The 14109-nt window shown below is 54.2% G+C and overlaps 1 protein-coding gene across 3 annotated transcripts in view; it reads right to left on the reverse strand.

Annotated features, from left to right (window-relative positions):
* LOC119850834 (ranBP-type and C3HC4-type zinc finger-containing protein 1-like) overlaps positions 1-13624 on the reverse strand; it is a 23814-nt gene extending 10190 nt beyond the window's left edge. Inside the window, exons 1-3 of one of the 3 annotated variants that reach the window (XM_043507221.1) lie at positions 12940-13097; positions 12092-12265; positions 11558-11609 (exon numbers count right to left, since the gene is read on the reverse strand). In XM_043507221.1, the coding sequence (XP_043363156.1) occupies positions 11558-11609; positions 12092-12150 (111 nt within the window). In that variant the 5' untranslated portion in view covers positions 12151-12265; positions 12940-13097. Of the gene's footprint in view, positions 1-11557; positions 11610-12091; positions 12266-12939 lie in introns of all 3 variants that reach the window. The other 2 variants (XM_038389500.2, XM_043507220.1) reach the window with 2 other exon arrangements.
* Between the last annotated feature and the right edge of the window lie 485 nt (positions 13625-14109).

Here is a 14109-nt window from a genome sequence, read left to right on the forward strand (position 1 = left end):
GTCAAAAGTGGGAGAATGGCAGCAAGGTTTGAGCTCCCATTTGGCATGAGGAGGTACAACAATGGTGCTCGCAGCCCGGGAACCCGCCTGTCCAGTCTGGTAACAGGCTCATGGCAGGTCCAGGAGGCAGCTGAAGAAGCCAGAGGTGCTCAGGAAGAGAAGGGTTCTCTGGCGGCGGCTGCTGGGAAAGAACAAGCTAGCCAAGAGGAAGACGCCAGGGCTCAGAGTCCAGGCTGCAGAAGGCAGGTGAGGGACCGCATGGAGAGGCATGCAAGAAGCAGGATCTCAGGGCTGGGTGAAACACGGAGGCTGAGAAGAGCCACCTCAGAGAGCAGCTGAATAAAGGGAAGGAGAAAAAGAGGAATCCGGAGAACCCGATTTCTGCCCTTTCTCAGCGGGCAGCTCCAGAATAACGAAAGCTCAAGGCTGCAATGGCTCCGGCAAAGCACGGAAGCAGGTAGCCAGCAGCAGAAAATCTCTAGCTCGGAAGAGAGGCGGAAAGAGCTGGAGTTGCCACTAGCTGAGAAGACCCTCCCGGCCCAATACACGGGGGGAACACAACTGTGCTCAGGCAGAAGCTAGGGGAAGAAGCTACAGGCCTTCTCCTAGAGCAGAGCAGAGGAGGAAGCTTTGGACCAGCCGGGGAGCTGGAGCAGCCCCTCAAATACTGACAGGTGGAGGTCAAGGACTCAGCGGGGTCCAGAGCCTCACTGAGAGACAGCCCAGCAGCAAAACTGGTGAAATGGCCCCGAAGGCAGAGGAAGCCACACGGCAGAGAATGCTGGCCCTGAGCGGAGAACCGGAGCACACCCAGGGATGTACAGTGGAGCTGTGAGGCTAGGCTCAACGCCGAAGCAGCAAGGGACCAATAGGGACTATGGGAGACTGTTTCAAAGAAGGGACATGGAGGGCAACCAATGGAAGGGTGTCCCACAGCACAAATGGGGAGACTGGGCAAGGTAGGCGTGGCCCCGCAGCCAGACTGGGGAGATCAGAGAGAAGGGTTAGTGTGGCTGATGGGAACTGGGCTGAAGTCCTCTCACAGAAACAGCCAGACTCACTCGACAGAATGCTGGCAAGCACAGGAAGGAACAAGGGATGAGATTTTGACCCAAGCCATCCAGAGAGAGTAGGAAGTGACCTGCCTCAGAGGAGAGGAACAGGAGAGAGAGCAGCAGCTGCAGGAGGAGGAGCTGTCCAATCTCCATACTGAAATGCTCCTGCAGAGCCAGTCCATTGCAGAGAAGAGGGGGCAGCTGGAGGGCCAGGTGACTGCCCTAAGGGAAATATCTGAGCTCGGGGGGTAGTTGCCAAGAAGGAGGGACTGTGCTACAATGCAGGTTGGCTGAGAAAGGGGAGCCCCATTACACAGCTGATACAGATGCAGGGATCACATAGCAGGAAGCCAAGGCCCCTTCCTGAAGTAGGACAGTGGAAGCCTGGGCACATCAAAGACCAAGAGGTCTATCACAACAGGCGAGAAGGGCAGGCTCAGCCCATGCCCGGGATCCTCGGGTGGAGGAGGGATGGCACAGGGGTGTCACGTTGTGCAAAGGTTAGGGCTTACACCTGGGCTTGACACTAAGTACCGGGGGAGAAAATAAAGACCCAAGCATCTGACTCCAATTAACTACTCCTCTCTGATGCTGCTGGAGTGGGCAGGATCTGTATACACCAGAGCCAGCTCACTGCAGCGAGAGAGGAGGCTGAAGGTGCACCAAGGGGAAAACCACTCTAGAAGGGACAGGAGACAATCATCTTGAAAAGGGGCTGAGTTTGGGGAGCCTGGGTCCAGGCTGGGACCTGCCTCCCTAACCACCTGGGGTGCGAGTAGTCAGGCCCTCTAGTTGAAATGAGAGTTTGGCTACCAGGTAGAGCTGGCTCCAGGGTGAGCAGAGCCCTAGAACAAGCGGAGGGTCAGGGCCGGAGGGACAGAAGCCAAATCGGTCCGCCTGGACTATAAGGTGGATAGGAAGCTGCCTAGATCATTGGGCTCGATGGGTAGTGATCAACAGTTTGATGACTAGTTGGCAACCGGTATCAAGCGGAGTGCCCCAAGGGTCGGTCCTGGGGCCAGTTTTGTTCAACTTCTTTATTAATGATCTGGATGATGGGATGAATTGCACCCTCAACAGGTTCGCAGATGACACTAAGCTGGGGGGAGAGGTAGATACGCTGGAGTGTAGGGATAGGGTCCAGAGTGACCTAGACAGATTGGAGGCTTGGGCCAAAAGAAATCTGATGAGGTTCAACCAGGACCAGTGCAGAGTCCTGCACTTAGGAAGGAAGAATCCCATGCACCGCTACAGCCTGGGGAGCAACTGGCTAAGTGGCAGTTCTGCAGAAAAGGGGATCACAGTGGATGAGAAGCTGAATATGAGTCAACAGGGTGTCTTTGTTGCCAAGAAGGCTAACTGCTTATTGGGCTGCATTACTAGGAACACTGCCAGCAGATCGAAGGAAGCGATTATTCCCCTCTATTTGGCATTGGTGAGGCCACACCTGGAGTATTGTGTCCTGTTTTGGTCCTCCCACTACAGAAGGGATGTGGACAAATTGGAGAGAGTCCAGCGGAGGGCAACGAAAATTATCAGGGGCTGGGACACATGACTTACGAAGAGAGGCTGAGGAAACTGGGCTTGTTTAGTCTGCAGAAGAAAAGAGTGAGGGGGGATTTGATAGCAGCCCTCAACTACCTGAAGGGGGGTTCCCAAGAGGATGGAGTTTGGCTGTTCTCAGTGGTGGCAGATGACAGAACAAGGAGTAATGGTCTCAAGTTGCAGTGGGGGAGATCTAGGTTGGATATCAGGAAACACTATTTCACTAGGAGGGTGGTGAAGCACTGGAGCGGGTTACCTAGGGAGGTGGTGGAATCTCCTTCCTTAGAGGTTTTTAAGGCCCAGCTTGAGAAAGCCCTGGCTAGGATGATTGAGTGGGGGATTGGTCCTGCTTTGAGCAGGGGGTTGGACTAGATGACCTCCTGAGGTCTCTTCCAACCCTAATCTTCTATGATTCAAATGCCAGAGCCGGAGGGTAAACCAGAGTCATCAGCCAGAGGCGGAGCCACTGCTTTAGGAGCTGTGACCACTCTCAGTTCCAAGGCAGGGCAGCTGGGCTCATCAGTGGCCTAGCAGGAAGCTAGTCAGGGAGCCAGCCAGCAGCTCTTGCACACTCAGGAATCTGCAGCCTTGCCTGAGCAGTAAGAAGCTTTATGGGGAAATGGGACTGAAGACATGGGGTGTGTCCGTGTTCCGTTTATCAGCCGCCTGCTGCAAGACCTCCTGCACTCTGGCGTCCTTTCCCCCCACCTCTCTGGAGCCTGCCAGCCTCCTGGCCCACCAGGCAACAGGGACACTTGAAGCTGTGGGATTAACTGAGAGTCAGTCACCTTAGTGACCATCTGCTAAACTCCCTGGGGCCGGTGAGAATCCGTCAGGTCACAGGGGGAAGAACCCCTGGAACTTCCCCCTGCTTGGAAGGGGACCCTGCTGCAGCCTACCACCCAGATCTGGGGGAGAGCCCCAAGAGGAGCAGAGGGGAAGCTGGGGAACAGAACTGCTGGGGGAGCAGGGGACAGACAATATGGGGGTGAGTGCTCCTGCAGCAGGGGCCAAAGTCCCCTTAGTACATTTGGGACCACTGGCAGCACTAATTGTCCCCCCCAAAATCATGACATCAACCCCTCACTCATCTCTTTCCATGAAGTCTCATGACTTCTGGGCCCCTCATGAGTTCTGGGGTCTGATTCGCAATCTTTGAGCCTTTCTGGTTGGCAGTATCATGTCTGTTGGGTCCCAAAGGGCACTTGCCACACGATCAGCACTCGACACGGAGGCTTCCCAACAGAATGAGAGGCCAAGGAGCCAGGGGCCGAGACTGGCCTGGCAGCTCCCAGATCCCTTTCCAAGCCCACAGAGCACTGTCTTCTTAAAGCCATTGTGGGGCAGCCTGATCTTTCAAGGGCCAGAGGCTGGGAGCTGGCCAGCCCTGTCCAGTGATCCCTGCCTGCCACACATGGAGTGGGGCCTGGGTTTCAATCAGTAGAGCCAGCTGGGGGCAGAGGAGCTGTTTCCCCTATAAAGAGCATCAGGAGGGGGTGCTTAGGGGGAGAAACAGACAGAGTGAAGCCTCATCTTGCGACAACCTCCTCTTGGGACAATGCAATCAGGTCAATATCATGGGCGAAGCACAGCTGACTAGTTTGTTGTTCACCTACGCGTACTCTCTCCTGGAGGTTTCCACCAGTGGGTTTCAAGATGTCTTCAGGATAACTGCTGAAGAGGGTCAGTGATAACAAGCAGCCCTGTCTGACAGTTGTTCTCAAGTTGAACCAACTACTTTGCTCATGCCCAGCATGCCCCAGAGCTGCTGAACTTCCACAGAGATTTTGTATCCGCCTTATTACATTTTCACCGGCTCTGAGCAGCCACCTCAAGAGGTTTGTGCCATATGCTGACAAACGCCTTAGCAAAATCCACCAATGCGTGGAGCAGCTTCCCATCATTCTCCAGAACTTTCTCGCATATCACATAAGGACTGAACATTTGCTCCACTGTACTTCACTGGGGTCTAAGCCCCGCTTGTTCTTCAGACAGAACCTGTCCTCTTCTGAGAGCCTTCTCTTCAGAATGATGCAAAGCAGACTTTTACTAGGCGTGTCCAGAATGAGATTGTGCAGGAATTTCCAGAAGCAGCAGAGTTCCCAAGTCTTGGGCCATCTTCCAGGCTCCCAAATGGCACTGACAAGCTGGGATGGGGCCACTCCACCCCTTTGGATTTGTTCTGCTTGTATGTTGTCCACTTCAAGGACTTTACTGCTTTTCAGTGTCCACACTCCATCCGCAACTTCTTCAGTTGCAGGAGGAGGTTCACTGGGATAAGTCAAACTTTTCACAGATATCCCCTCTGCTTTTTTCACTTCCAGCGTAACATTTATTTGAGTTATAATATACATTTCCTGGCACATGGGGGTGAAAAGGTGTGTTTCCTGTCAGAGAGACCTTTCAAAAGCATCTTGATGGTTTGGCAGGCCTTCCTACTGGCATTTGCCACAAAGCTGTTCTGTATATCACTGCACTGTTGTTCAAGCCAATCTTCTTTTGCCACTTTAATCAGTGCATTTATTTCTGGCGTCATAAGGGAATATTGCTCTCTTGCTGTTTAATCCATCTTCCATTGTGCTTTTAGCTTCTTTCGTTGATTACACAACTCAATCTTCTCCGGGATCCAAGGTTTCTTCTTTAGGATCTGCTTCCCCAGGAATTCATCCACCATCTCTGTAGTGCAGCAGATGATGTACTGTATTTGATTTATGCTACTTGCGCAGAAGCTCAACTGTTTGCAGCTTTTGATCAATTGTCTTCTTGAATTCCGCTTGTTCCATGGACTTTCAGTTTGTCGATATTATAATAGAGCCTGAAGATACCTGCAGGTCGGTCATTCTTTGCTGTTTGATCTTTATGTTGGCTATTACTACGTTACGATCAGATCCTGTCTGCCTTCTAGAAGAATCAACTCCCCATCACACCGCCTGTTCGAAATTACAATGAAGTCAGTGTGCTTCTGAGTCCCCAAATACAGCACTGTCCACATCCACTGCCTGGATAGTTTGTGCTTGAACAAGGCATTTGCTAATTGCACTGAGTCGCAGCCCTCTGCTGCCTGGCCATGCCCAGCTTCCCGACACAGCAGCACCATTCTAGGGAACTCTCAGGACCAATGCAGGGCATTCCAGTCGCCTGGTCCAATTAACACGTCTCTCCGGTGAGCAGCTGCTAACTCCCTCTCAGACTCTTCATCATCAGTCAGTGGCAGAGCAGAACACTAGACAAGTCACATGATGAGGACAGGCTGCCAAGCTGAGGTCATTAACCTGCTGCTGACCAACTTATAGGGGCTGATCTGCTTCCTCACCAGCAGCGCACCCCCATGCACTCACATTCTGTCATCACCATCCCAAATCAGCACATTTCCTTCCACTCCCAGTCCATCACAGCCCCTTACCAGGAGAGCTCATGTTGTAGTAGCAGGGGGCAGCCTGCTTTCAGGGCACAAACATGCTACGGGCCAGTGGAGAACACTTGCTTGACCACTTGCTAGCTTCCTAAAAGGGCTGTTAAGGGCCAGGATGGGGTTGGGGATGAGCGCCCAACTCCTATAAAATGCCCCAAATGGCCAGCAAAACCTCTGACCGACAGCCAAAGTCATCATCACTTGCCTTCATGAAGCAGAGGGGTTTCTATTAAAAGCAGGGGTGTGAAAGGTCGGTGGCTGGCACCTTGAAAAGAAACAAGACCGCTTCGGGTGGGTGGAGCTCTTTAGCCTTGGGGGGCAGCCCCCCTGAGCAGGAGGAACTCCAATTGCAAATCAGGAATGCCACACTCCTCCAGGCAGATGACTGTCCTTCAATGACAACCTCCATGGATGTTAGAGATGGATGCCACCAGCATTACTGTCCATAATCACTCATGACATCATGGCGACACATTGGCGAATGCACTGAGGGGAACTGTGGGTTTGCCTGGGTAATTCCAGCAGTGCATTTGAGAAGAGGTGACTGAACTACAAGTGAATTAAACTGGCCAAGCAAGTGTTCTCCACAGGCCCCTCACTGTTAAAGATTTACACCTTATTTCCAGTCTGAATTAGTCTAGATTCAAACTCCAGCCATTGGATCATGTTCGACCTTTCCCTGCTAGATCAAGGAGCCCATCATCAAATATTTGTTCCTGCAGGGGTGGAAGCTCCCTGCGAATGGGGAGCCAGACGGATAAGAAGGGGGAACAAGAGAGCAACTGAGCCTTGGTGGGGGTGGGGTGGGCAGCTTGCTATAGGCTGGGAGGAAGGGTCCTGGGGGTTCCTACCTGCTCTCCGGGTCTCACTTCCCATCCCAATACCAGATACTGCAGAGGTAAAAGAACCTCTCCCCCATACTCGAGATTCCCTTTTATACACCCAAGTTAAGTATCCATCAGTGAGTTCTGGGTTTTGGTGTTTTCTTCCCAGCACACATGCTGTTCAGCCTTTGCGCTGGCTGTACAACTGGCTCAAGGGCAAGGGCTGGGGATTTATTAACAAGCTTCCAAAAAGGATTGGGCATTTCTAGGATTAACACAAACATCCAGAGTTAGAGTAGCAAGTGCTAAGAGAGGAGCTTTAGGAGAGAGATAAAACCTGCTGCTTTTGGGGCTGATGCCAGTCTCTAACCAACAGAGACCAGGAGATGGGGCTGGGGGCAGATTATCTCACATCTCCTCTTGCCGGTTCTTGCACCTTCTTCTGCAGAACCTAGTGTGCCACCCGGAATCTAACATTCCTGCGTGTACCCCAGCACTTGACAGTACTGCAGTCAGCCATTTTGTATGTGCAGCACTGCCAGCTGAAAACCAAACATCACATAGCTAGGAACAATCTTAGGCCTTTGTGAGACAAGGTCAGACAGCCGCATACTTGCAGTTTGTTAATCAGAATGGGAGGATGGGCGAGAAAGTTATGGAAGAGAGTGAGTGAAGAGCCCATGGTTTTAGGTGCCCCGATGTATTGTTGTTATGGCTGGAAATATTAGAAATGTTTGGAGATAATGAGTAGTTTGTTGAAATTAGGAGAATTGGTGACCCAGTAGAGGTTGTTATATACCGACCCACTAGGAGTCACTATAGGTTCTGTGGTTTGTTAGAGATAGCTATAAAAGATTAGGGACCAGGCAAGGAGCTGACATCTAAACTCCCCGTCAGCTGGACAGAAAGAGGGCCCCTGGAAGCCCAGCTGGTGATCACTTGACACCATCTCAGACCGTGGGTAACTATATCTGGGATGTCTTAAACCTATTGCATATGAGTGTGTGTGCTTAATATCTAATAAATAGTAGTTTTAGATAAGAGCACATTTGCTTTTATCAATCATTTATCAGACAGAAGCGCTGGGTTCCCATTGATTTATTCCTGACGCCGCCTGGAGAGAAACAGCCACATTACCACTGCTTTGGGTTCTGAGAAGCCCCAGATAACACTGTGCGAGACTGGACCCCAGGCTAGATGGACCTCAGCTCTGATCCCATCTGGCTGTTCTGTGTTGCAAGGATTGGCTCCTTTTGAGTTAGCGTAATCCAGTAAAAAACAGATTAAACTCACCCAAATCAGCTCCTCAAGGCACAAGAGCATCTAGCCAGGGCCAGCACCCCTTTGGAAACACCCCTTTAGTCCAATGCTGCACATCTCTGTACAGACCAGGCCTAAGTCCCTGCCGGCTGCCCAATAACACACTGGGACAGATGTGCTCTTTAGAGAAACCTTTAATAGACCAAGGAACTCAGATGTGAACTCTTCCAGTATCTGCAGCTGAGCAATCACTGTCCATCGCACTCCATACAAGGAACTGGACACAGACTGCACCACAAGAGGTTACAGGAGAGGAGGAGCCGAGCATCACATGAGCAGCCACAGAGACTACTGGTTCCATCGTGCTCCTCCATCATACTCCCAGCTGCCAGGGCACTGAAGCATGGCCTGCTGGGAGCTGTAGTCTCTGCAGGCCAGACCTCCCAACGAAGGATTTGATGCCAGCGAGCCTCAGCTGGATCCCACATGGCGCCCCTGAGCGCACTGGTGTCAGAGCCATGCTCTCCAGGCAGGAGAGCAGCGTGTGTCTCACAGACGCTTTGGCCAGGTCTGTCCTACAGCTGGTGACTGGCTTTGGGCTGAGATTTCAAACACAATGTGCAACACAGAAGAAGTGAATCCGGCCCACCCACCCTCACAGGTAACGAGAGGGGCTTGCATCATCTCTTCCCAGAGTAAAGTGCTATTGGGATGGGGGCTCTTTGTTTCACAGAAGACACGCAGACAAGGTGTGGCTGGACATCAGCACTGGGCCCATCACAAGAGGCTTCTGACTTGGACCTGAGATTCCAATCTCATCTACACTGACAGCTTTGCATTGCTGCTTCCGTAGCTGCAGCAGAGAGTGGCCATACCCTTCACCTTCCTCCGCAGTAAAACCATGACATCCAACAAACGCCTGGAGACCTCCAGGCCTAGCTTATCTCTGGCCTATTCAGCAGGTGGCTCCCTTACGCTCCCCACGCTGCGAGCCAGGCCAGTGTCTGACTGCAAGTCCTGTCACTCCTGGGAGAGAAGTTCTGTCCAGTCCCCATTCACATGACACTCTGCCACTTGTATCCTGTAACCAGAGTCAAACCACATGAAGAGTAGCCAAGACTCCTCTAAGCCGCAGCTCTAGCTCAGGGCTCTTTCGGGGGGACTCCTCCTGCTTTAGCATTTGTCAAACCCTCCTTCCTTAAGCAGGAAGTCACTCAAGCACTCACCCCCTCCCCAAACTGAGTATGCATGCGGCCCTGCACCAAATCCCAGCCCCAAGGGCCTTACTAGACTGAGCACAGGAGGCTCTGCCCTTCCACTGCACATGGGACTCCAGAACTCCAAAGGCAGGTGCAGGAGTTCCCGAGCTGGGGGGCTGGCTCTGTCCTGCATTTTTTCCCAGGGGGGGTCCCGGAGCTGCATGCCAAATGGCTATGCAGGAAGTGTTTGTGCAGGTGACCCACGCATGGCTGGCAGGGCAGGTGAGCCCACAGAAGCTCCCCACTTTAATACAGCACTGCATCACATCCTCCACCTGCAGCAGGCAGGAACCCGGACTGGCCAAGGGCTGCACCTTCAGCTGGCTTTATTCTGTGTCGGTTCAGCACAACTCTTGGCTGGGCAGTTTGGCTCCTGTGGTTTAGTGCAAGGCACTGCAATGCCCAGGGGCACAAGAGACTTGAAGCTGGCCTGGCAGAGATCAGGCCCTATGCCCTGAGGAAATGGGCCCTTTTCTAGTTCCTGGCCAACAACCTCTGCAGTTTTTCCGGACTGGCTGGATGGAGGGCGACCCCCAGCAGCACCCATCCCCCTTGCTGTCTGTAAGCCTAATGGAACAAGGAAGTGCCCTGAAGCCTGGGATGAGAGGGGCTCTCTGGGAGACGCAGACAGACTCTCCCCTTCCTTCCCCCGCTCTCCCAACTGGCCTGGCAGCACTGACAACGTCAGTGTATAAAACAGGAGGGGAGGCAGGGGCTTCCATTGGAGAGATACCAGGGGGGGCCCACCCCCCCCCGCATCCACACGCTGACGGAGGTCACAGCAACAGCGCAGCCGTGACCGATGGCAGCTGCTGCCCACGCGTGCTCACCCCCAGCAGCCAGCGCCGCTCTGCGGGGGCGTCAGATCTGCCTACGCTGCTCTTCCCTAAAAGAACTCGGCAGAGACCACAGAGCCCTCGCCCCACGGCATCATGGCGACAGGGGAACGGCCCAGTCCCTCAGCCTTCCTAAGGAAGCCCTGTGGGGCAGCTGCCCAAAGCACGTGGCCTGTACGTGCACGAGAGAGACAGACCATTGGTGCAGGAGCTGTGCTTTGCACCGTGCCCCAAGGGCACACGCAAACAGGCATGGCCTGGGCCTGCTGCAGAGGCAGTGCTGCGGGTGAAAGCAGCCATTCCAGCTGGATAGGGAGGTCTGTACAGCCCTCCTAGGCAGGGACGAGCGGGGCTGCCAGGACCAGCCACGGAGGGTGGGGAAGAGCTCTGCCTGCACCACGAAGGGCCCTCACCCCCCAAGCCACGGGAGGCAGCACTAGCCTCTCCAAGCTGCAGCATTCCCATGGCCTGGCCCTGGGCTAGCACATACTCCACTCGCTCCATCTCTCAGCCCATCTCAGCTGTAGAATCCGCAATGCGGTGAAGCGCCATCGCCAAACTTGTGCAGGGAAGACACAGACAGATATGAAACTGCTTGAGAAAGCTGCCTCACTCCCGCCGGGCCAGACCTAGCTCAGCCAGATCCTCAGCCCTCCAGGCCACCAGGAAAGAGGCCTCTCTGCGCAATGAGACCCATGCTCTCGCTTGGGATCCACCCCTCTTGGGGCAGGCCCTAGGCCAGTTGAAGTGGCTCTGCCCATGGCTTGGCAGCCCCACGGCACAGTCACCGGTGGCACAGTATAACGCCGCGGCGCTGCTCTCCGTGTGGGAACACAGCTACCATACTGATTCTACAGTCTGACCAAGTATGGTGACCCGGCACAAAGAGACGCCCCAGGCAGTGCAGGGGAGGGCTCAGGCCAGCGCGAGAGGGGCTGGGGCGGGGCAGCCCAGGGTGGCCAGGCATGAGACGTGGCTAGCAGAATTCCGAGGAGAGGTGGATGAAGTCATCCAGGGAGCCTGGGCTCCGGGTGTAGTGTGTGGCCGAGCCATCTTCTCTCCTTCCCTTTTCCTAATGAGATTCCAGCACGAGAGAAAAAAGAAAGCAGAGAAGAGTTTTGTCAGTCGCCGAGCCTGACTCGCTGGAGCCCTGCGGCACTCCGAGCCTTGGCTGGGGTAGCAGGTGGAGACGCAGTTCCCAACGGGGGCAGGGCCCCTGGCTGAAGCCACAGCACAGCCGAGCCTTGCTTATACCGGGGCATCTGCTGGTGCAGTCACCCCTATGGGAAATACAGCTCCACTCAACTAGCCCAGCCAAGGCCTCGCGAGCCCAGCCAGCCTGACCGCAGCTTTTTCCACTCCTCACCACGCCACCACGTGACAAAGACGTGCCCGCCTCCGGGCACTGGCGCATGGAGCTGAAAGAGAAGGGAAGGAGCTGCCAGTCCAGGAGTCCGTGTCATGCCAAGCTCCAGCTGAAGTGCCCGCACCCACAGCTGAAAAGCCCTCAGCCCCTTTGAACGGGGCCCTAACCAAGGCCCTGCTGTAGAGGCGTGGGCGAGGGAAACACCGCCGGGGTCCCACTGTGGCATGGCCAGTGGCTGCCCTCACCTGGAACAGCCTGGCTGGAGGGGCCAAGGGCCACAGGCTCCCTGCGTGCTGGACCCTGCCAGCTCCCTGCCTGCCTTCGCTATTAGAGAGGAGGGCAGCTCTCCCTGACTCCACTTGGTGGGGCCCCTGGCGAGTAGTTGCCCTTGCCAGGGCATCCATGCATCCAGGAACCACCACCAAGTGGCTGCTGGTAGGCGGCTACTATAGATTCATCCTCCCTTTGCGCTGTCCCCGCACAGAGCAGCGAGGGCACCATGGCTGCCCCTGGGGCAGAGCTGCCTCCAGTTACCTTTTGATACTGCAAGATCCCCTTTTCCTCCTGCTGCATCCTCCAGAGCTCCGTCTCATCTGGTTGGTAGCTGCCCGGCACCACGTATTCCGCTGGCCGGTCTGTGCTGCACATCTCGCAGCCCGGCCGCGTGGGCTTGTTGATGTAGGTACATTTTGCACACGCCCAGCCTGTCTGCAGAGAACAAGACAAGCCCTTCATCCACACAGCACTGAGCCAGCAGAAGAGGCTGCTGCCTTCTCCATCAACTGCTGGGAACCACACTCCCAGCACCCGTGGGAGCACACGGGTTAATGGTCTCCCCTGCAGGTTCCCAGGGGAGGTGGACTCCAAAGTTGAAGGACGTGCAACCAACAAAGAAGCAGAGAAAATCCATCTCTGAAAGAAGAGGGTCAGTCCCCTGCACAGAGCTGTGTGTGCACTTTCTCCCAGGGGACCAGGCCTCTGACCGCGATGCCCCAAGGCAGCCATGGTGTCTGCGAAAGGCGGGCCTGGGAGCGCCTGCTGTTACTCCACTGCATGAGCATGGGTCTGTTACTTCACTGCATGAGGACTGTCCTCACTCACTGCTCTTCACACCTGCCCTGTTCAGGCCTGAGTCCATGGGCTCCTGAAGGGGAGGATGGCGCAGCCAGACAGGGTATGAACCTTCACAAGTGAGAGCAGAGGAGGGGCAGAGGGGTGGGGTGGGCAGGTCAGATGGGTCCATACCACACAGGTGAGGGCGGTGGGCTGGGGGTCAGATGGGTGCATACCACAGAGGTGAGGGCAGGTTGGGGGCAGGGATCAGACGGGTGCATACCTGCATGGGAGAGAACGGGAGGGGGGAGGGTCAGACGGGTTCATACCTGCACAGGGGATGGTGGAGCAGCGGCAGCTGGGGGGGCTTTGGACTGGCTGGGTAAGGGGTTGGTGAGCTGCAGCATGCCCAGTTGGCGGCTGATTTCTTCGATATTCATCTTCCCGCTGTTATCAGCAACCCACGCTAGAGGGGCAGACACCAGCAAACAGACACATTACGAACACCTCCATGGGATGATGTGAGACCATGTCTGAAATTCGCCTGGCTGAGGCAGTGCAGTTCAGCGTAACACAGGTGGTCACCAAGGCACGGCTGGGCGGGAATGCAGGGAGCTGTGCCACCACAGATCACTGCACGGGGTAGGGGTCCTCTCATTTGCACCATGACTGCACAATGAGACGCTGGGAACAGCACAATTTGCAATGCCCTGAGCTTCGACTGCCCCCCACCTCTGGGGGGCAGAGCACTCAGCCCACGCAGGAGCAGCTCACTCTAGAGGGGAGCTGAACAACTCCCCTTCCTCCCATTTCAGTGTTAGCAGCACAAATGGGGGGGGGGGGTCGTCCAGGGCCAGCCTCTCCCCAGCCCCCATTACTCACCTGGCAGTTAACTGTCATAGAGACAGCCGTTAGTGAGAAGGGGAAGAGAGAGCTGGGATAGGGCTTTGGAACTATTTGTACCGCCCCGTGGTAGGCTCTGCCTCAGACTTTTACACTTGACTTGCCAGAATTTAGGCTCTTTTCTATTTTCCTTACTTGGATTTGACTTCCCATTTTTAAAGGGTGCCTTTTTGCCTCTAACTGCCTCTTTCACTCTCTTGTTTAGCCATGGTGGCATTTTTTTGATCTACTTACTTTTTTTTTTTTTTATTTGGGGTATAAATTAAGTTTGAGTTTCTATGATGGTGTTTTTAAATAGTCTTCATGCAGTTTGCAAGCATTTCACCCTTGTGACTTTTCCTTTTAATTTATATTTAACTAGTTTCCTCATTTTTGTGTAGTTCCCCTTTTTGAAATTAAATGCTACAGGGTTGGGTTTGTTTGGGGTTTTCTTGGCATTTTCCCCCTAAAAGGATTTTAAATTTAATTACATTATGGTTGCTATTACCAAGCAGTTCAGATATATTCACCTCTTGGACCAGATCCTGTGTTCCACTTAGTAATAAATCAAGAATTGCCTCTCCCCTTGTGGGTTTCAGGACTAGCTGCTCCAAAAA

The sequence above is a fragment of the Dermochelys coriacea genome, chromosome 2 (assembly GCF_009764565.3).
Source record: "Dermochelys coriacea isolate rDerCor1 chromosome 2, rDerCor1.pri.v4, whole genome shotgun sequence".
Lineage (NCBI taxonomy): Eukaryota > Metazoa > Chordata > Testudines > Dermochelyidae > Dermochelys > Dermochelys coriacea.